This window comes from Siniperca chuatsi, linkage group LG22 (genome assembly GCF_020085105.1).
Source record: "Siniperca chuatsi isolate FFG_IHB_CAS linkage group LG22, ASM2008510v1, whole genome shotgun sequence".
Lineage (NCBI taxonomy): Eukaryota > Metazoa > Chordata > Actinopteri > Centrarchiformes > Sinipercidae > Siniperca > Siniperca chuatsi.
In genome coordinates this window covers 19,391,332-19,412,396 of record NC_058063.1, presented here as the reverse complement: position 1 = coordinate 19,412,396, position 21,065 = coordinate 19,391,332, and the positions used below count along the sequence as shown (strand labels likewise).

General features: G+C 39.1%; 2 protein-coding genes across 2 annotated transcripts; one reads left to right on the top strand and one right to left on the bottom strand.

Annotated features, from left to right (window-relative positions):
* Positions 1-1,856: 1,856 nt before the first annotated feature.
* Positions 1,857-12,428, top strand: LOC122869696 (low affinity immunoglobulin gamma Fc region receptor II-c-like). The gene is made up of 6 exons (XM_044182927.1): positions 1,857-1,904; positions 3,195-3,458; positions 4,137-4,385; positions 4,684-4,797; positions 7,201-7,272; positions 8,393-12,428. The coding sequence occupies exons 1-6, from the start codon at positions 1,874-1,876 to the stop codon at positions 8,443-8,445; spliced, it is 783 nt and encodes a 260-aa protein (XP_044038862.1). The 5' UTR covers positions 1,857-1,873; the 3' UTR covers positions 8,446-12,428.
* On the bottom strand, positions 12,059-19,703 carry LOC122870697 (mucin-2-like). The gene is given in 6 exon segments (XM_044185059.1): positions 12,059-12,271; positions 12,468-14,183; positions 14,186-15,601; positions 15,730-17,259; positions 18,007-18,347; positions 19,620-19,703. Coding segments are annotated over 5 exon segments (5,205 nt in total). The 5' UTR covers positions 18,337-18,347; positions 19,620-19,703.
* Positions 19,704-21,065: the final 1,362 nt, after the last annotated feature.

Sequence of the window (21,065 nt, the reverse complement as noted above, 5' to 3'; positions counted from 1 at the left end):
ACGTGTCTCTCCACTTCTCTCTCACATGATCACGATCACAAGTTGTTACTATTGTGAGGTTATGACTCAGCAGGCAAAGTCATATTTTTGGGGATTGAAAAAAAATAACTTTTTAGGTTTACTCTCAGAGACAAAATCATGGTGAACTGTATTTTCCAAACAAAACTTTGTATTAACTGAATTTGTGGCTTTACTCTCAATCTGTCAAATGGAAAGCACCATCAAACCCAGGTATTCTGGGAAGTCCGCTGGTAAACCTTAAATCTAAGTCCAGGAAAGTCCTTTAAACATATAATCACCTTTTTAAAGAAACTCATCAAACTCTGGCTGAACTTCATTTCTCATTTCCCACTAGTCTGCCAAATCAAAACTCCAACAGAACAGGCCCATGACATATAATTTGCAATGTACCACAAGTGATTACCCTGTAATACCCTGTAAAGCAAACTGACTGTAAACGGGCCATGTTTTCATGTTTCAAAGCACTCGTGCTCCACAAAGTGTCTGCTGTATCATCATCATGTTACACATGTTTACATGTGATAGTGCTGAGTCACTGGTCACACACTATGGCCTTTAACTTCTTTATGATTGTGTGTCATGTGATTGTGTGTCATGTGGTAAAAGGTGATTCATCTGTTATTCTAAATGCCTCAGGTGTAAATGTTAAAGTATATAAGTGTACATGTTTGATATCATGTCTGTGATGTTACACATGGCTGGCCTAAACTGATCTGGGGGAGCCCCGTGGCAAAAATGTACTTTTCAGTACTGGGCATATCCACTGGGGTATGTACAATGCACACAACAGTCTGTGCATTTTCCCAGCTTCACCAAGTCCATTACTTTCTGTCACTTTGATTTAAGACAACTTTTTTTTTTTTATATGCGCCATGCAAGATAATAGAAGATAAGGTGTTGAAACAAGATTTTGCCCTTTACATGACAGGGCCCCAGCATTACAAATAAATGTGATGGTATATACGTTTAGTTTTAATTAAATCCAACTTCCATGTAAATTGAACCTTTATACTCAAAGGCAGGATAAATATTTAATGAGTCTGGTTAGATTTAATTTGCAGACTTCTCTACATCTTAGTTAGCGCCACGTTTTTTCTATACTTTCATACACATGCTCACTATGCTGGATTATTGCACAAGATATTGCATAAAAATTAAAGATGGGAGGTTCAACTCTTTTTGCTTACTTGAATTAATGTGAGTCAAAAGAGTCGGGTTATCAAGTCACTTGAGTCACCAAGTCAGTCACCCAGAGCTTGGTGAATCCCTCACCGGGCCCAGCGCCCATAGAGCTGTGCACCTGAGACCTCTGGGATAAAATAATTTAATCGTGCAGCTCTTCCATACTTTCCAAATGCTATCGGACTGAATGGATCAAATTCATATAGTGAAACGAGTCAAATGTAGGTAACACTTGCACACATAAACTCTGTGGCCCTGCCAAATTTGATGATATTCCAGCAATGGGTGGTGCAACAAAAACTGAAAAATGCAAATGCCCATAACTCTGTGGTTACGAGTCTAACTCGCTTGACATTGCATCCTTGTACAAAGCCAAAAGATTCTCTGGATTCTGCAGGATTTAGGTTTTCCCCAAAAAGCAGCATGATTTTCTGTCACTATTTAGAAACAAATTAAACATTTCTAAACACTATTTTTACAATAACATATTTTAGGTCATCTGGTTAAAGAAAATAAGACTTTGACATTTGCGGTTTTAAAATGTAACGCTGACACATCCTGCACAATTGAGGTCTACATGACTACAGTATATGACATAAAGTCACCTCAGGGGTGTGATGCAACCCCTCTGCTGCTTTTCAGTCTGTCAGACGTTCAAGAGCCAAACAGCATGGAGATCACAGCACTGTGCACTATTGTCGGTGAGGTGCCTACTATATGTGTGTTTATGTGATTTTACAAGACTAATATGTGATTATAAGTGTGTGTATCTGTGTGTGCATCTGTGTTTAAGAGCACCTTTTGATGTTAGCATATGTTTTCGATTTAAAAAGTTTTATTGAATCTACTTCGTGTTCTGATTTTCGATTAGATTAAAAAAAAAAAACCCAGTGTGTGAAGTTAAAATGCATATTTTAACATAATGTCAGAAAACAAGAAGGATGTTACTGTATTTCACACGAGTGGTATTGGTCTTAACTAACCTTGAGGCCCTGTTTGTAGAAGGTGCCTGTGTCAAAAACCTTCATTACTTCCTTTTGCTTAAATGTTGCGTTCAACATTTATTGTAAAATAGACTTTAGTTATTATTTTACAATAAATAAATAAATAGTTCTACTAAATAATGCCTGTACATGCTACTATAGTATTTTTTAGTACTCACAAAAGTTTATAGAAATGATCTTATGAAAATAAAAATAATTCATATTATTACTGCAAAGCATCCTTTTGTACCAATACTCATTTCATAACTACCATGCTTGCTTGTTGACGTTTTATGTTTTCATCAATTGTTCTATCTCTCATTGTAGTCATTGTATGTGATGTCTGGAGGTTTTTGTTTATTTTTAGTTTATATGAGCTCACCCAAGCAAATTCAACTATGTTATAATGTCGATAAAGTTGAAGCAAATGCTAGTTAATTACAGTTGTGTCAGAGAAGCGCTGCAACAAAAGGACAACAAAACCGTAATCAGACCAACACAAGAGCATCCACTCCCCCTCACAACCAAATAACCCTGATCACTTACTCAGTTTTAAGTAGCATCGTTAAAAAGGAACGAAACCGTGTTTGCCTCTGCAAGAAGGAGATGCAGCCTTATCTTTAAATCTGCTATTGTTAGTTCACACTTACAACAGCTAGTTTGATATGTGGGTGATCTGTGAAGCATTGGTAACATTTACTTTACATCACATTGTGCAACTGCAAAAGTTGTGAAGATGCAAATGATGTGAACAATGGGTCTTTGTTCTTATGTTGCATTGTAGTTAGATAGAAAGCATTGATTATTAATGGGAAATAAACTCAATAAAATTCATTCACAACTTCTGGAATCTCCAACCATTGTTTGGAAGTTGCAGAAACTGTGACGCTTTGAGCAGCTTAAATCTACTTATTGTTCAAATCACATCCTTAGTGAAACAAGCAACAACATGTAATAAAGGTGACAGGGTGCACATTGATTTTGTCATCGTCTCTCTGTTTCTTGCAGCCTCTCTGAGAGTCACTCCCAGCAGTACCCAGTTCTTTCGGTATGAGTCTGTCAAGCTGAGCTGTGGGGAGCATGAAAAGTCATCTGAATGGAAGGTTAAGAGAAACACATCCACACACATAAACGAGGAGTGTTCCGTAACTTGGGGGAACAGAAATGAGTCCCAGTGTTTCATTGATGACGTTTACCCATCAGACACTGGAGTGTACTGGTGTGAGTCTGGAGCTGGAGAGTGCAGCAATGCCGTCAACATCACTGTGACTGGTGGGTTTTACCAAACTACCAACTGTAGCCATTAAGTGTGCAAGGGCACCTCAGTAGCTACGTGAGCCTGTATATAGGCACAGTGGTGCTTTGAGCTAAATGCTAACATCTGCATACTAACATGCTCAAATGATAATGCTAGCATGCTCAGGTTTAACAGATAGAATTTTTACAATGTTCACCATCTTAGTTTAGCATGTTAGCATGCTAACATTTGCTAATTAGCGCTAAACAAAAAGCACAGCTGAGGCTGATGGGTATGTAATTAGTTTTGCAGGTATTTGGTCAAAACGTATCAGACAAATAAAATTTTGACCTGAAGAAGTAAGGGGATCACCAAAGTAACGAATCGTCCTAGGGAACATGAATGTCTGGACCAAATTTCACAACAAGTCACCCAATAGTTGTTGAGAAATTTCACTTAAAACTACAAATATCAACCTCATGGTGGTGCTAGAGGAAAAGTGAGAAGATCACAAAAGTCATTAGGATTCATCCTCTGGGGACCATGAATGTCTGTACAAAATTTCATGGCAATGTGAACCAAAGTGGTGGACTGACAGACAGACCAACTGACCGACACTGGCATTCCTAGAGCCATGACGCTAGCATAAAAACACTACAAGGCTACTTGAGCTCTAAGCTATTTTCTGATCCCCCTGCTGTTGTGTCATTCAGATGGCTTTGTGATCCTGGAGAGTCCTGTCCTTCCTGTGCAGGAGGGAGAAGCTGTGACTCTGCGCTGCACAAATAGGATGACTTCCTCCTCCAATCTCACAGCTGAATTTTATAAAGATGGCCTTCTCATCAGGAGCAGTTCTACAGGAAACATGACCATCCACAACATTTCCAAGTCCGATGAAGGGCTCTACAAGTGTAACATCTCTGGAGCTAGAGAATCACCAGACAGCTGGCTGGCTGTCAGAGGTAATATGAGCTTCAGCCATGTTATAGTCTTTAAAATACAACTGCAGTGTGGCATTTAGTTTTATATGGCATGCTATTTAGATATTTACAAAAAGATAAAACAATGAGAGCGATGGTTTGCTGAATACCAGAAGTTAGATGAGGAGATTCCAATATAATCTCTGTGTGTTCACTGTAGAGATCTGGCCAGGGTGCTTTTAGCCTAGCTTAGCACAAAGCTTGCCAACCATGTAGACAGAGATGTTGATGTGTTTGCATTGAGGTAAAACTGTGTTTTTTCTCATCTGTTGTGTTGAAGCTAGGCATCCTGAATCTTTTCACTCCCCTCTTGTATACATTCTACTTCCTGTGGTGGGCGTCTGCCTCTCGCTGGCCTCTGTGATGCTGCTGTGCCTCTGGAGGAGCCGCAAAGGTCAGCCTGTTTTCATGTAAATAAGATGACATTTTATATACTGATGTTTCAGAATTGCCTCTGTCAAAGAAATAAAATCACACAAAACACCTATTTCAAGCAGATTATGATTCTTTTTAAATGCGCAAGACAACAACAGGAGTGATGCATTATAAAGGATAAGTCTGGTGATATTTCTGCTTTTTCCTAATTCCTTGAAAACACCAAAACCAACAACAAATGTGTCCTACTAACAAGTATTTGCTGTGTACCAAAGCCTGATAAATCTTATTCCTCTGTGCCATAGAGCTCCATTGTTGTCCATAAACTATTAAAAACATATCAATGAGCCACACTGTTGCACTGGGTGACATGTTCCCTCATTACCATGAACACACACACTTTATTTTGACTCATTCCCAAACACCGTCCTGCTGCTATAATTACTCACTAGCGCACAAATGTGTATCAGTCCACCACTGAAAATAGTCCCCAACAAAAGCATTATTTCCTCCTGTTTGAGTAACGTTTGTTAAAAACTACAGTGCCCAGCTGTTTTAAGAAATTACTGAGTCTTTAAAAAAATTAAACAATATATTTGTCTCGGGGCTGAGAGCCACAGACTGGAAAAGAGTCTTTTCATAGGATTTGTTGATGATACAAACAATACAGAATAATACCATCCTCATCCTTTAATATTTAACATGAAAGTACCATAGTTATAGTAGTTTGACAAAAAAAATCTACTTAAATCTTTTTCTGGAGCTTTCAGCGGATGTACATCAGTACACCAGTTTGATCTGAAAGGAGGAAATTCACTTTTTGTTTTGTGCAACATTTGTTTTGTGTGCACATTTAAACAATGTAGATTTTCTCGAGCCCATACAAGAATAATATAAACAATTCAAGTTTTAACTGTTGTGTTTCTTTTGAACCATCCGTGAGTTACCTTCATCCCGGCTGACGGGGTTGAAAGTAACAATGCACAACCTCCATTCAAAGTCAAATTATACCGAAGTCATTTCACATTTGTACAAAATAGCACCTGGGTTTGATAGAACAACATGAGAGTTGGTGATCACAGAAATTTTTTTCTGCCTGTAACGTTTTCTTTTAAAATGACGTTTATCTGAAAAGTGTTACTTTTGTACCAGCTCTCCCCTGCTTTTTTTAAATGTAAGTTATTGTCAAATGTTAGTGAGATTACCTCTAGTGGTATTCATACAGAGGGAATACATACAATGGAAGTGAATGGAGTTTGATTTGTGGTGCTCAGAGCATTGAAAGATGACATTTTAAAAAAATTCTACAGAAACATCTCTTTAAAGGAACAGTGTCCCTTTTGTTCTGGATAATCTACAGACCTCATGTGTGCAGTTTTCATTGGAGCTACTTTCTACCAAAGAAATAGTCCCTATAAAAAACTGTTGACAGTGTGTTGTTATGTGGAGTATCTGGGACATCGTTTGCGGAAAGAGAAGTAGATTTTTGTTGATTCTCTTTACAATTGCATTTTCAAATGGCATGAGCACCACAAACAAGACTCCAAAAATTTGAATTGGGTGGAAACAGAAATCTCAGAGACAGTCTCTCAAAGCCTGGACAAATGAAACAAAACATTTCTTCACGGATACCACGAAAAGAGAACTGGGGACATTTTTTATTTTATTTTATTTATTTTTTTTTTTGCTCTTTGGGGCAAACCAGCCCTTTAAGTGAGAAAAAGTTTTAAAACTGGATACATCAGAGTAGTGAGCTAAATAGTATGTCATTCATATATTTATAATATATACAGCAGCATGGACAGAGCTAAAGAAAGGGATATGACGTAAACTAGTGGAATCATTAATTTTAGACCTTTATGGCGCCTTTTAAATTCCTAAGCTGCCTTGAATGAATTTTTTGTTAAATGAAAGTATCCACTAATAGCACTTTAAACAAAATTGTTTCAAAGCATTATTACAGTATTTTTGTGACTTGTGCAGATTTCCTGAATGGAAAAACAAAACAATACGACAAACAAGATGTTTCTCAAAATTATAGTTTTTATTCATCATTTAATGTTGGCCATTTTTCAGGAAGATGTAATGACAAAAAAAACTGACAATTTTCTTATGAACCAACTGATGACCATAGACAATAACAACTTGTATATAAATTAGAATAACATGTAAACTAACGTCATGCTGCTAAACAGACATTTTGTAGAATTTTTTCCCCTTTGAATCAATAGACTGACATTTATTGATTTTTTTTTTTTGTGTCATTTGTCCAAAAGCTCAAAACTTTCCTATTGATTTTTGTGTCATTTGTCCAAAAGCTCAAAACTTTCCTACAATATTTCATTGTAATTTGCCTAAAAACATGTGAACTTGAAGGTATAAACCCAGCAGGTTTGTAACAGTGAGAAGTGTTGTGCTGCAGGTAAAATCGACTCTGATGTGTTGTACACAGACGTCACCATCACACAGGAAGTGCAACCAAAGAGGGACAGAGGTAACATACACACACATACACAAATACAAACACATTGTTATAGACCACTGTCCCAAAATAAATTAGCATCAGATGATATAATGAATGTAAAAAAAATAGCAGGACATAAATCAACAAATATTCATATATAGAACTTCAGATGAAATGGCAGGAAAGACATTTACAGTTTACAAAACTACACCAGCTCTTCATGTCTTCATCAGAAAGGTGTAAAATTAACCTTTGTGCTGTATTATGTGTGTCATCAGCAAACACCATACTCTGAAATATTTGTGAAATACCCCATTCAGCCATTTGTAATTGTTCTGATTTTGCTAGAGGACCTGCCCTCTCACCTAATTTGTTTGTGCTCTTATTGGTCCAGAAATGTAACATAAGTTTCAGTAGACAAAAAAAAGCACATACAGTAGAGCATGTAGAGCATGGATCCTGAACATGGAAAAACAAAATCATAAATATGGATTAGATGCATATGGGAGAATAAAGACATAAAACAGATAGAAACAAAAGGATAAAACAGGAGAAGATTTACCTCTAAATGTCCTCATGGTTTATAGCCAATCTAACCAGTGTATTAGTGTTTCATTTCCTGCTCTACTGTCATGCTCTACTAACATGGAAGGACTGGGGAGTTTTTCTGGATCTCTGCAACATGAAACTAGTCCAAACAAATTTTTATTTTTAATATTGCTTTCACTAGAAAAACAAAGTTGTTGTTGTTTTTAGGGGTGGATGATGGGTGACATCATTAATATTATTAGTAACACCTGTACTTTCCCTACTATGACAAGTCAAAATGTCTGCTGTGACAAAAGGCCTATTATCTAAAAGAACTCTTACATAAAGACATCACATATCCAGAAATCTCCCATCACACCAATGAAGGCATTATGTTCACTCAAGTAGTGTACTGAAGTACAATTTTGAGGTACTTGTACTTTACTTGAGTCTTTATATTTTTGGCTACGTTATACTTCTACTCCATTACATTTATATTAAAGATTTTCTTACTAGTTACTTTGCAGATTTAGATTATTGAATCATTTTATTCATCAATTGTCAGTTTAGTAGCTTGCTTGTTAATAGTTTAATAGTTTGCATGTGTGTGTGTTTTCCTCAGAAATGGATGATACAACAACTTTCTACTCAACAATCAAACCAGGAGCCAGCTGAGAGGAAACAACAGAACCAGTGTTGAAATATATATATATATATATATATATATATATATATATATATATATATATATATAATTAACCTGAAGAAATGTTCAATGTCTGTTTGAAGAGAACACAGTGGATTACAGGTTTTTTTTCCCCCACCTTGCTGAAGATACTCACCTGAGTGTGGGAGTGTGGGCGGTTGTGACAACAGACTCAGACACATAGTATCTATTTATGTAATGCTTACTATCAATAGCCTCATTGAACAGGTACTTCCTCATTCCTTTTACTAATGATTGAATGAAACCTGTTCAACTCTCATACCAGTAGCATAAGGCACTGATTTTTATGATGTTTTCAAACATTTAGATACATATAAACCTAATCCTTGCTTCAACTGCAATTACATCACTATATTTCAATGTGTAGTTGTGACTTCTCTAACAGCAGATCCTAAGAAACAAGTATAAAGCTACAGCCGCTAACTTAGCTTAGCATATAGACTGGAAGCAGGGGGAAACAGCTAGCATGGCTATATCCAAAGGTACCAAAATCCACCTCCCAACACCTCTAAACCTCTATTACCGTGCTATATGTAGTTTGTTTAATCTCTACAAAAACCAAAGTGTAAAAACAAAAATTTGCTTTTTTGCGGTCTTTATGCTAAACTACGCTAACCAGCTGCTGGTGGAAACTTCATACTTGGCGTACAGACATGAAAGTAGTATCAAACTTTCAGCAAAAAAGCAAATAAATGCATTTCCTTTATTATATTCCATTTTCATTCAACTAGATGTCTAAAAAGCTTTTCAAACACATTTAGCATGTCTTGACTTGCAAGTCAATGCTTACCTCAAAATTACCTAAAAAGTCAAAACCCTGACTCATCTTCCTGTTTGGCTTCTACTCTTCCATGTGAGGCTAATTATTGTTAGAGGGAAAATAAATACAGTAAATACATATGTGGTGTTCTCATCAGTAGTATCTTGGGACTGTCCTGGCATCAAAGAAATACTGAAATAACATCCTTGTAGAGAGCCCAGTTCTTTCCATTGCATGCTTTGTTTTTGTTCCGGGTGTGTCATGTTTCCTTATACAGTGTAAAGTTGTGTAAACACAGGCTGCCTGTTCATGTGACTGGGGTTCGGTCTTCATGTGTCAGCCTTGTGATAAAGTGTTCTGTCCTATGTGTAACGTGCCTCTTGCCCAGTTCATGCTGGGATTGGCTCCAGCCCTCCCATGACCCTCAACAGGATGTAGGTAGTTAGGAAAATATAATGAGCAATGTTTTCAGTATCAAAACGTTTAATCTTTTCAATTGAAAAGTGTAATCTGTGATCAAAATATAAATAGTAGCCCCACCACAAAGTTCTTTCAATACAAATGCTAACAGTAGAGGACAACTAAATTGAATTTAGTAATGTTCTCAAACTGAATGAAAATGCTCCTATAGTGGTATATTCTTATTGTGAGGTGATGACAATTCAAAAGTTTAACCATTTAATTGTATTTTGGGAGGATAAATAGAGAGAGAGGTCACGCAAAGATGTGAACCCACAAACTGACTGCTGGCACTGATGGGTGTGAAAAGGGCAATTTGGCCAGTTAGGTGTGCCATAGATTCAGTGGAGCTGTCCTCAAATGGGAGATGGTTATGCCACCTAGTGGATATTTTGATCTAAACCACTTTCATTTTATACTGTGACAACTGTCCTACTCTGATCTACATACCTATAATGAGGTACTCCAATTAAAGATGTCTGTTGCCAAAATATAATAAAACAGATATAATGGATGTGTGTGCTGAATTTAGAAACAAAAGGAGAACAAATTGACAATAAAAAAAACAAAATAATACATTTTCAACTGTAACTCTTTGGTGATGTTTGTCACAAACTGGCTTGATGTAACCTCATATGATGAATTGGTATATATTATATATTTTACAATATAATTCTTATAATTCTTTATTGAATTAACTGAATATTTTAAGCATTCTTGTGTTATTGTTTGGAGTTGCAGATGTTGATTGAGGAAGCAGAGGGAGACTGGCCATCCTGCCTGTGTAAAAAAACAAACCTTCACAATTCAGATGTAGTTTTTTTGTTGTGGACTCAAGTTGATTCTTTCTGCAATTTTACCAACAGCCAAGAGAAGTACGCTGAGCTATAAATGAGAATTATTTCCCAGTACTCACCTCTTCCTCGTTCTTCTCCTCATTAGGATTTGCGGGCAAAAAAAAAAAAAAAAAAGCAACAGGCTCAAGACTCAAGCACCTGATTGAAAGCACCATGAGCAAACCATTCATTACAATAGGGTCACCATCACAACTACCTAGACCTCAAAGTCCGTGCAAGAGATAAACTTAAAAAAAAATGTAATTTATTAAAAGGTAAGTCATCCAACAAACAACTGCGTATGGAAATCGGCAGCAACAGCACTGAAAGCAATGCATGGATATGAGAGGCAGGTGCGGCAAACAAATGGCAGCATAGACAGTAAGCACATGGGCCAACACAGTGAGTTTACACTGACTTCCGCTGCATTGTTTGAAATGTTTCAATATCAGCACCTCAATATAATACTGTTCAAAATTTGGAAAACATTACAATTTAAATCAGGAAATTGATCAAAGAATGACTAATCAAGATTATGATTGAAGATTATGACCAGGCATTCAATGCCAACTTTCTGTATATGTTTGATACACAGTGCAAGTTGCAACAGACACATTTCAGTCAGTAACAAAGGTACTGAGGCCCTATACTATCTGAAGCTATACAAAGACACTTTTTTCCTTAATTAAAAAAGGAGAGTTTTAGGAGGGAAAAGTTTCACAGTGGTAAAAGATTTTAAACAGTAATTTTTTGATACAAAGCCATATTTTCATTGACAACACATTTAGATGTATTTTGACATGCAAGAGAATCTGAGGAGTATGTTTTCTCTTATTAGTATTTTAATTTATATTTATGTCAACATTAATTTTATGAGAATAGATGTCACATTTCCAAGTGAGACAGTTGGTACAATCAATGCTTGATTGAGGCGTAATGCCACATATGAATACTTGAGCACAAAACACCTGCTAGTTGTTATTCTGGTATTGGTATAACAATTGGTAGTAGGCAAGGACATTCTGGTAATGGTGAAAAATAGATATTTGTGTAAGAGGACACAGGATGGTGGAATTTGAAAGGGGAAAAGGAGAGTTAGACATCATTGGAGGGTTTGAGGTTGGATAATGAGCTGAAGGGGAAAGCGGACTATGAGTGGAGATGATGCGATGAGCTACTGAAGTTGGAGGACTAGTGGAGTTGAATGTTGAATGAGAAGCATTCGTGGTTTGAAAGGCAGATGTGCTTGTTTGATTAGGAGAAAAACTGAAAGAAAAAGTGGTATTTGAAAGGGTAACAGTGGTGCTTGAAGGAACAGACAAACGATTCTGAGATGTTGGAGAAGTTAATGGCTCAGTAGTCATATTTGCAAGGTAAGTAGTTGCTGGTGCTTGAGGATCAGTTGAGTTTGAAGTGACAGTAATGCCACTGAAAGTGGTGATGGCAGTTTGAGGCATAGCAGAAACTGTAGCAGTAGCTATAGATGGTTGGGTAGAAGTGCTTTCCTCAGAAATGATGGCTGTTTGAATCGTAGCTGTGGCTGCATCGATGGTAGTTGATACGATAGATGTTTTGGTCAGAGGGACAGTGGTTGTTAGTAGAATAGTAGTTGTTGGTGTTTCTGTAGTTGTAGGTGTAGTGGTGCTCAAAGTGGTAGTAAGAGGGGAAGATGTGGTAGTGATAGGAGCAGATGTAGTTGTAAAAGGGCCAGATGTGGTACTGACAGGGGTAGATGTGGTAGTTAAAGGGCCAGATGGGTTAGTGAGAAGAGTAGATGTAGTTGTAAAAGTGCCAGATGTGGTGCTGGGAGGGGCAGATGTGGTAGTGATAGGAACAGTAGAAATAACCTTGCGAGGAGTTGTTATAACAGACAAAAGAGTGGTGATAGTGTTAGGAACAGTAGTGGCAATAGAACGCTTGTAGTTTGGATGAGGAGTAGTTGTAGTTTTAGGATCAACGACAAAAGGAGGCAGATTGATTGAGGGAAGTTTTTAACCAAATTTCCTGCCACTCCTAAAAATGCACTTCCAATTCCACTAAAAAATGCTGTTAAACCAAGTCCTAGACTTCCTAAAGGCAATCCACTGTCTGCAATAGGTAATTGTGGAGCTGGATCTCCTCCCTTCTCACTTTCCTTTTTGTTTTCATCCTTATCTTTCTTCTTTGTAGTTGTGGTGGTGGTGGTGGTTGTGGTTGGAGTGGTAACTGTTGTAGTGCAAGTAGTTGTTGTAACAGTAGTAGTTGTGGTGGTTGTTGTGGGGACTGTGGTTGTTGGTGGAATGTTTGTAGTTTGTGGTTTAGTAGTTGTAGGAAAAGTGGTGGTTGGATGAGTGGTAGTTAGTAGATTAGTAGTTGTTGGTGTTTCTGTAGTTGTAGGTGTAGTGGTGCTCAAAGTGGTAGTAGCAGTAGTTGATGGAGTACTGGTAAAAAGGCCAGTTGTGGTAGTTAAAGGGCCAGATGTGGAAGTGGCAGATGTGGTTGTAAAAAGGCCAGATGTAGTACTGGGAGGGGCAGATGTGGTAGAAATTGGGACAGATGTGGTAGTTATAGGGCCATATGTGGTGCTGGGAGGGCTAGAGGTGGAAGTGGCAAATGTGGTAGTAAAAAGGCCAGATGTGGTACTGGGAGAGGCAGATGTGGTAGTAAGAGGGACAGATGTGGTAGTTAAAGGACCAGATGTGGTGCTGAGAGGGCCAGGGGTGGAACTGGCAGATGTGGTAGTAAAAAGGCCAGATGTGGTACTGGGAGGGGCAGATGTGGTACTGGAAGGGGCAGATGTGGTAGTGATAGGAGCAGATGTAGTTGTAAAAGGGTCAGATGTGGTACTGACAGGGGTAGATGTGGTAGAAATTGGGACATATGTGGTAGTTAAAGGGCCAGATGTGGTAGTGAGAAGAGTAGATGTAGTTGTAAAAGGGCCAGATGTGGTGCTGGGAGGGGCAGATGTGGTACTGATAGGGGCAGATGTGGTAGTGATAGGAGCAGATGTTGTCGTAAAAGGGCCAGATGTGGTGCTGGGAGGGCTAGAGGTGGAAGTGGCAAATGTGGTAGTAAAAAGGCCCGATGTGGTACTGGGAGAGGCAGATGTGGTGCTGGGAGGGCTAGAGGTGGACGTGGCAAATGTGGTAGGAAAAAGGCCAGATGTGGTACTGGGAGAGGCAGATGTGGTAGTAAGAGGGACAGATGTGGTAGTTAAAGGACCAGATGTGGTGCTGAGAGGGCCAGGGGTGGAACTGGCAGATGTGGTAGTAAAAAGGCCAGATGTGGTACTGGAAGGGGCAGATGTGGTAGTGATAGGAGCAGATGTAGTTGTAAAAGGGTCAGATGTGGTACTGACAGGGGTAGATGTGGTAGAAATTGGGACATATGTGGTAGTTAAAGGGCCAGATGTGGTAGTGAGAAGAGTAGATGTAGTTGTAAAAGGGCCAGATGTGGTGCTGGGAGGGGCAGATGTGGTACTGATAGGGGCAGATGTGGTAGTGATAGGAGCAGATGTTGTCGTAAAAGGGCCAGATGTGGTGCTGGGAGGGCTAGAGGTGGAAGTGGCAAATGTGGTAGTAAAAAGGCCCGATGTGGTACTGGGAGAGGCAGATGTGGTGCTGGGAGGGCTAGAGGTGGACGTGGCAAATGTGGTAGAAAAAGGCCAGATGTGGTACTGGGAGGGGCAGATGTGGTAGTGATAGGAACAGATGTTGTCGTAAAAGGGTCAGATGTGGTACTGGGAGAGGCAGATGTGGTAGTAAGAGGGCCAGATGTGGTGCTGGGAGGGCTAGAGGTGGAAGTGGCAAATGTGGTAGTAAAAAGGCCAGATGTGGTACTGGGAGAAGCAGATGTGGTAGTAAGAGGGACAGATGTGGTAGTTAAAGGGCCAGATGTGGTAGTGAGAAGAGTAGATGTAGTTGTAAAAGGGCCAGATGTGGTGCTGGGAGGGGCAGATGTGGTACTGGAAGGGGCAGATGTGGTAGTGATAGGAGCAGATGTTGTCGTAAAAGGGCCAGATGTGGTGCTGGGAGGGCTAGAGGTGGAAGTGGCAAATGTGGTAGTAAAAAGGCCAGATGTGGTACTGGGAGAGGCAGATGTGGTGCTGGGAGGGCTAGAGGTGGACGTGGCAAATGTGGTAGTAAAAAGGCCAGATGTGGTACTGGGAGGGGCAGATGTGGTACTGGAAGGGGCAGATGTGGTACTGGAAGGGGCAGATGTGGTAGTGATAGGAGCAGATGTATTTGTAAAAGGGCCAGATGTGGTACTGACAGGGGTAGATGTGGTAGAAATTGGGGCATATGTGGTAGTTAAAGGGCCAGATGGGTTAGTGAGAAGAGTAGATGTAGTTGTAAAAGTGCCAGATGTGGTGCTGGGAGGGGCAGATGTGGTAGTGATAGGAACAGTAGAAATAACCTTGCGAGGAGTTGTTATAACAGACAAAAGAGTGGTAATAGTGTTAGGAACAGTAGTGGCAATAGAACGCTTGTAGTTTGGATGAGGAGTAGTTGTAGTTTTAGGATCAACGACAAAAGGAGGCAGATTGATTGGAGGGAAGTTTTTAACCAAATTTCCTGCCACTCCTAAAAATGCACTTCCAATTCCACTAAAAAATGCTGTTAAACCAAGTCCTAGACTTCCTAAAGGCAATCCACTGTCTGCAATAGGTAATTGTGGAGCTGGATCTCCTCCCTTCTCACTTTCCTTTTTGTTTTCATCCTTATCTTTCTTCTTTGTAGTTGTGGTGGTGGTGGTGGTTGTGGTTGGAGTGGTAACTGTTGTAGTGCAAGTAGTTGTTGTAACAGTAGTAGTTGTGGTGGTTGTTGTGGGGACTGTGGTTGTTGGTGGAATGTTTGTAGTTTGTGGTTTAGTAGTTGTAGGAAAAGTGGTGGTTGGATGAGTGGTAGTTAGTAGAATAGTAGTTGTTGGTGTTTCTGTAGTTGTAGGTGTAGTGGTGCTCAAAGTGGTAGTAGCAGTAGTTGATGGAGTACTGGTAAAAAGGCCAGTTGTGGTAGTTAAAGGGCCAGATGTGGAAGTGGCAGATGTGGTTGTAAAAGGCCAGATGTGGTACTGGAAGGGGCAGATGTGGGTAGAAATTGGGACATATGTGGTAGTTAAAGGGCCAGATGTGGTAGTGAGAAGAGTAGATGTAGTTGTAAAAGGGCCAGATGTGGTGCTGGGAGGGGCAGATGTGGTACTGATAGGGGCAGATGTGGTAGTGATAGAGCAGATGTTGTCGTAAAAGGGCCAGATGTGGTGCTGGGAGGGCTAGAGGTGGAAGTGGCAAATGTGGTAGTAAAAAGGCCAGATGTGGTACTGGGGGAGGCAGATGTGGTGCTGGGAGGGCTAGAGGTGGACGTGGCAAATGTGGTAGTAAAAAGGCCAGATGTGGTACTGGGAGGGGCAGATGTGGTAGTGATAGGAACAGATGTTGTCGTAAAAGGGTCAGATGTGGTACTGGGAGGGGCAGATGTGGTAGTGATAGGAACAGATGTTGTCGTAAAAGGGTCAGATGTGGTACTGGGAGAGGCAGATGTGGTAGTAAGAGGGACAGATGTGGTAGTAAGAGGGCCAGATGTGGTGCTGGGAGGGCTAGAGGTGGAAGTGGCAAATGTGGTAGTAAAAAGGCCAGATGTGGTACTGGGAGAAGCAGATGTGGTAGTAAGAGGGACAGATGTGGTAGTTAAAGGGCCAGATGTGGTAGTGAGAAGAGTAGATGTAGTTGTAAAAGGGCCAGATGTGGTGCTGGAGACTGGCTGGAAGGGGCAGATGTGGTAGTGATAGGAGCAGATGTTGTCGTAAAAGGCCAGATGTGGTGCTGGGAGGGCTGGGTGGCAGATGTGGTAGTAAAAGGCCAGATGTGGTACTGGGAGAGGCAGATGTGGTACTGGAAGGGGCAGATGTGGACTGATGTGGTAGTGACAGGAGCAGATGTTAGTTGTAAAAGGGTCAGATGTGGTACTGACAGATGTGGTAGTAGATGTGGTAGAAAGTGGGCCAGATGTGGTACTGGGAGGGCCAGGGGTGGAACTGGCAGATGTGATAGTGAAAAGGCCAGATGTGGTACTGGGGGGGGCAGATGTGGTAGTAAGAGGGGACGATGTGGTACTGGAAGGGGCAGAAGTAGTTGAAATGGGTGGTGGGCATTTGCAGTTATTAAGATTTGGGTAGAACTGAGTAACAGTGGTGTGGAGAGGACATTGTGTTCTAGGAAACACAAATGCCAAATTGTTTCCTGTTCTCAGTACATTATGGAGCTCTGCCAAGGTCTTGGTCTGCAGATATGTATATTGATCTGGAATGTTTTCGCCCCAGTGTGCACTTGCTAGCCACTTCATCTCACTGCGACTGTAGCAGCAGAATGCTGACCAGAGCATGGAAGGAATATTAATCCTGTTGTTGAGAGTGTTGTCTGTGCTGGGCTGTGCTCCGGTTACCAAAAAGGCTTCAATATCATTGTTGTTGTTGATGCAGTATTTATCCAGAACACATTTGATACAGCTCTCCATTCTACTCCAGCTTCCCTGGTTGAATGTGCGTACTTGTGGAACAACGTTGGTCAGGGTAAAGGTGGATTCCTTATCATTTTTGGTCCTTGCATAAGAGCTTGGAAATAAATGCCCTCTGTCATACATGCTGTTTTTGTAATCAATGTCCCCAGCCTGGTGGTTGTAGATACTGTTTTTGGCTACATTCCTCATGTTCCTGTTGTCATGTATGTTCTCAAGCTGTAACAATAGGAAAGCTCAGTTACTGATGCGGGCAGGGTAGTAGTAAAGTATATTAAAGTTACCAATTTGTTCAAAAAAGTTATATAATTTTAAATTTACTGCACAATCTCATGCAATGTGAACACGATACTGGGCAAGCTCAGGCAGTAAGCTTATTATAATTTATTTTGGTAGATTCTGCTTATTTCCATTTTACAAAACAAACTTGGATTGACACCAGTTAAATGACTGTGATAACATCAGCTTTTAGCCAAACTCAGTCAGTGCAGGCTTAAAGGTTATTGTCATTTAGGGAACTATCCTTGGCAATGTGGCAGGCCTTACATGCTACAATATTATACAATGTAAAATACTTGTAGAGCACTCAATAAATGAAAGTAAAAAGTAACAACTATTATTATGATTATTGTTAGTAGTAGTTGAAGTGGCAGTATACAGCGGGTAGGGGTCAGTCAAGTCAACTAGGCGCTGTGGCCAGTTGATGATTATAGCAGCGTAACCAGATTTACAGTAGTACATAACTCTTTTTTTCAGCCATGTAGTACTGCAGTATCATCACAGTTTAAAAAAAATAATATTTCAACTAGTGAAATATTGTGCAAAATGTGCCTAGTTAAAAACTTAGCAGTTCTGAGGAATCTGGTATGGATGTGGATGCACTGTTATGCATGGGTATGTAGAAATCACCCAAAAACACAATATTTTAGTTGTGAGTTAGTAACAAAGTTTTTTAATAAAGCCTACCTGTGGTTCTCTCTTCCATTTGGTTGTGGGTCTGTTGCTGTTATTCCCTCTGTACTTGTAAGCAGAAAACACTGGGATCTTGTTGTAGGTGTCGTAGAGCGTCACAAAACTTTGCATGTTATTCCAAGTCTGGCAAATGGGTTTGTATCTGTTCTGGTCCAGGATGTTTCCTCCCTCCAAGATTCCTGGAACATGTGGTGGAGTTTGCTGAAGAAGAAAGTCTTCACAGTCTGACATCGATGGCACCACTTCAGCTACTGTGACTGTAACGATGGATAGAAGGAGGAGAGCAGCGAGGGGCAGGAGGCACCACGTCTTCAGTACTGCCATCGTCAGACACTCTATCATTACGTCAGAGGAGAGAACAAAAAGAATGATGAAGCATCACAGTTAAGTGAGACTGCAGTTACATTACCAGTTGATTTCTTTCAGTTTAAACTATGGTGAAAAGTTAACTGTTGCATTGCAAGTCAAAATAAATTAACTGGATTTTAGTTGTAGAGTTGAAGACTTTTCTCTACTCATCCAGGTGCTTTATCATCTGATGGGGAGATCCAGGATTTTAAAACTGGGTTATTCTCCCCCCTGGTGGATGATTAAGTGCATTCTAGGATGCCCTTCCAGTGAAGAAAATGTGATGCAGTGCCGTATAAGTTGCCCGACATGCTAGAATATTAGCAGTATTTAATAGTTATATTATAAATCTTTAAATTTAAATGAGTCACATAATAAAACCATTTTAATTATAACCCGGGTTTGTAACTGTTTCACTATAAATGCCTCACGACTTTCTGCATGCTGGTGCCCTTTTTATTTATTTTTTGCTCCTGCCCCTCAGACAGCCTGAGTCCGCCGCTGTTTCACGCTATGTGCATAAATGAGTAATCTGTATCTTACACTTTTACTGCAACCAGAATCACAATATGAAATGAATAATGATGCTCTCTTGTTACACTGTGGTTTCAACAAATTTAAAAGACTAATAGGCTGAACCAAGAAAATGTAATGCAGGAAAACTATTATAAAGTATTGAAAATAGCATAAATGATTCTAGACTAGGTACATGCTAAAAATAGTTTTTGCAAAATCTAATAAAATAGATTAAAATTTTAATTTCCTTTTTAACTTGATGGATTTCGATCTAGCGCTTAATCTCATCTAAACATCTATCTTACATCTATTTTACAGTTAAAATATCTAACATGGATGGATGGATGGATGTAGCTACTTCCATGAGTTGTGGTAATATTGTGGAATCAGTTTACTTTGAATGTGTCCACATCAATGTATATATTACTTTTCACTACATTCCCATAAGACTTTGTAAAATCTTTTTTTTTAAATTTACATTTAGCTATGGGGAAATTTCAGAATATGATTATTACTGGAGCTTAAAGATGCAATAAGCAAAGTAGCAGTTGGGAAATTTGTTGTAAACTGCAGTTTATTTGTGCATAGAGAGATTTAAATCAATATGTTTGAAGAAGCTTGTTATTAGTACAAAACAAACATGTGTGCTGTTTTGTATTTTCTGCAAATTTGTATTCACTAAAATTTCAAATACAAAGATGAATAAAATGTAATGGGGGGTGAAAAATCCAAGAAAAGCTTACCGCTCTTCAGGTTTCCTGAAAATCAGTTAAGTTAGTGTCCTTTGGTTCACACAGCATTTGGAAACAAGACTGTCTTCCTCAAATGTCAAGGAGGAAGAATTTTTATCTTCAGCAGTGTATGAAAGTGGGCGTGCTCTTACCAGCAGTACTAAGTTTACTCTTAATTAACATTGTTGTATCCGGAGAAGGCTGACAGAGCTCAGCAGCACTGTGCTTCACATTCACACATTCAAGATGACTGCAGCCTTTAACTGAGCACTTTTTAAGATACTCAAAGACACCATGCATAGAAAACAAAAACAAACCACAACAAAAAGCAATAAAATGACAAAACACAAAAACTAAAACATTTAAAATAATAGCATGATAAACAGCCATGGAAGCTTGGCAGTGCTGGACATAAAATAAAACTCTATAATGAGTTTTAAAAGGTGTGTTTTGAAGAATTATATATATATATATATATAATTCTTCAAAACACACCTTTAAAACTGATTATAGAGTTTTATTTATATATATATATATATATATATATATATATATATATATATATATATGGAAAGAGTTGGAGAAGGACCTGCCGCCTCAGGACAGAATATCAGTGGAGATGGATTTGTTGTTGGAAAGCCGTCTTTATAGCAGTGCAAGTTGACACCATGTCAACAGATATGACAATTTCAGTCAAAAATGCTATTTTTTTTAAGTTTGCCATTTTCATGTCAAAATATGACTAAACACACACCTTTCATTTAATGCTAATGTAGTTAGCTGTTTATGCTAGTCACTCTTGACCAACATTATTTGACATAGTTGCGTGCAGCTAGCTAATATGCTAGTGTCAAATTGAAGCTGTGTTTTTATAGTTTGGCTAATTTTGAGTGTTCGAAGAGAAGGTCATGCAGCCGGAGTTGTTAAAAAGTTCCTATGGACATTATGATCCTTTTTTTGTTTTACTGTGTTTTACATTTCAAGCACAACAGGAAACACTTCAACCCCTCCATTATTAATTATGTGGTAACAAAATGCAGACTTTTCATACTTTAAATTGTTCTAATATGAAATGATAATGTTACTTTAACAATAGCCTAAATGCAGACATGGAGTTCACTGTGATGGATTACTAATCTTCTGATTTATTGAAACTGAGACCAGTTCAAAGAAATATGAAAATGCTTGTCCCATCCCATCACTGGTATCGTTTTCTTCAGTGAGAGCTTAATATATATCTCTCGTGCATTTCTGGAAAGCAGCTTTCACAGAAACCTCTTGTTCCTTTTTTACATGATGACCAGCTTTTACGGTCATGGTTGCAACAAAAATTCACCCTGTGGAGACAAAAACAGTTGTAACAGGGGAAAAAACAACCTTTAATTCAATCCTTTAAGCAGACTGTAACCATTTTGATGCTGTATAATAACTAATTGTATCATTTCAGCAATTTCATTG

Coding starts and splice junctions, on each gene's coding strand:
- LOC122869696 (XM_044182927.1), top strand. CDS start 1,874: ATGGAGATCACAGCACTGTGCACTATTGTCG. Junction 3,459..4,136: donor CGTCAACATCACTGTGACTG/GTGGGTTTTACC, acceptor TGTGTCATTCAG/ATGGCTTTGTGATCCTGGAG. Junction 4,386..4,683: donor CAGCTGGCTGGCTGTCAGAG/GTAATATGAGCT, acceptor GTTGTGTTGAAG/CTAGGCATCCTGAATCTTTT.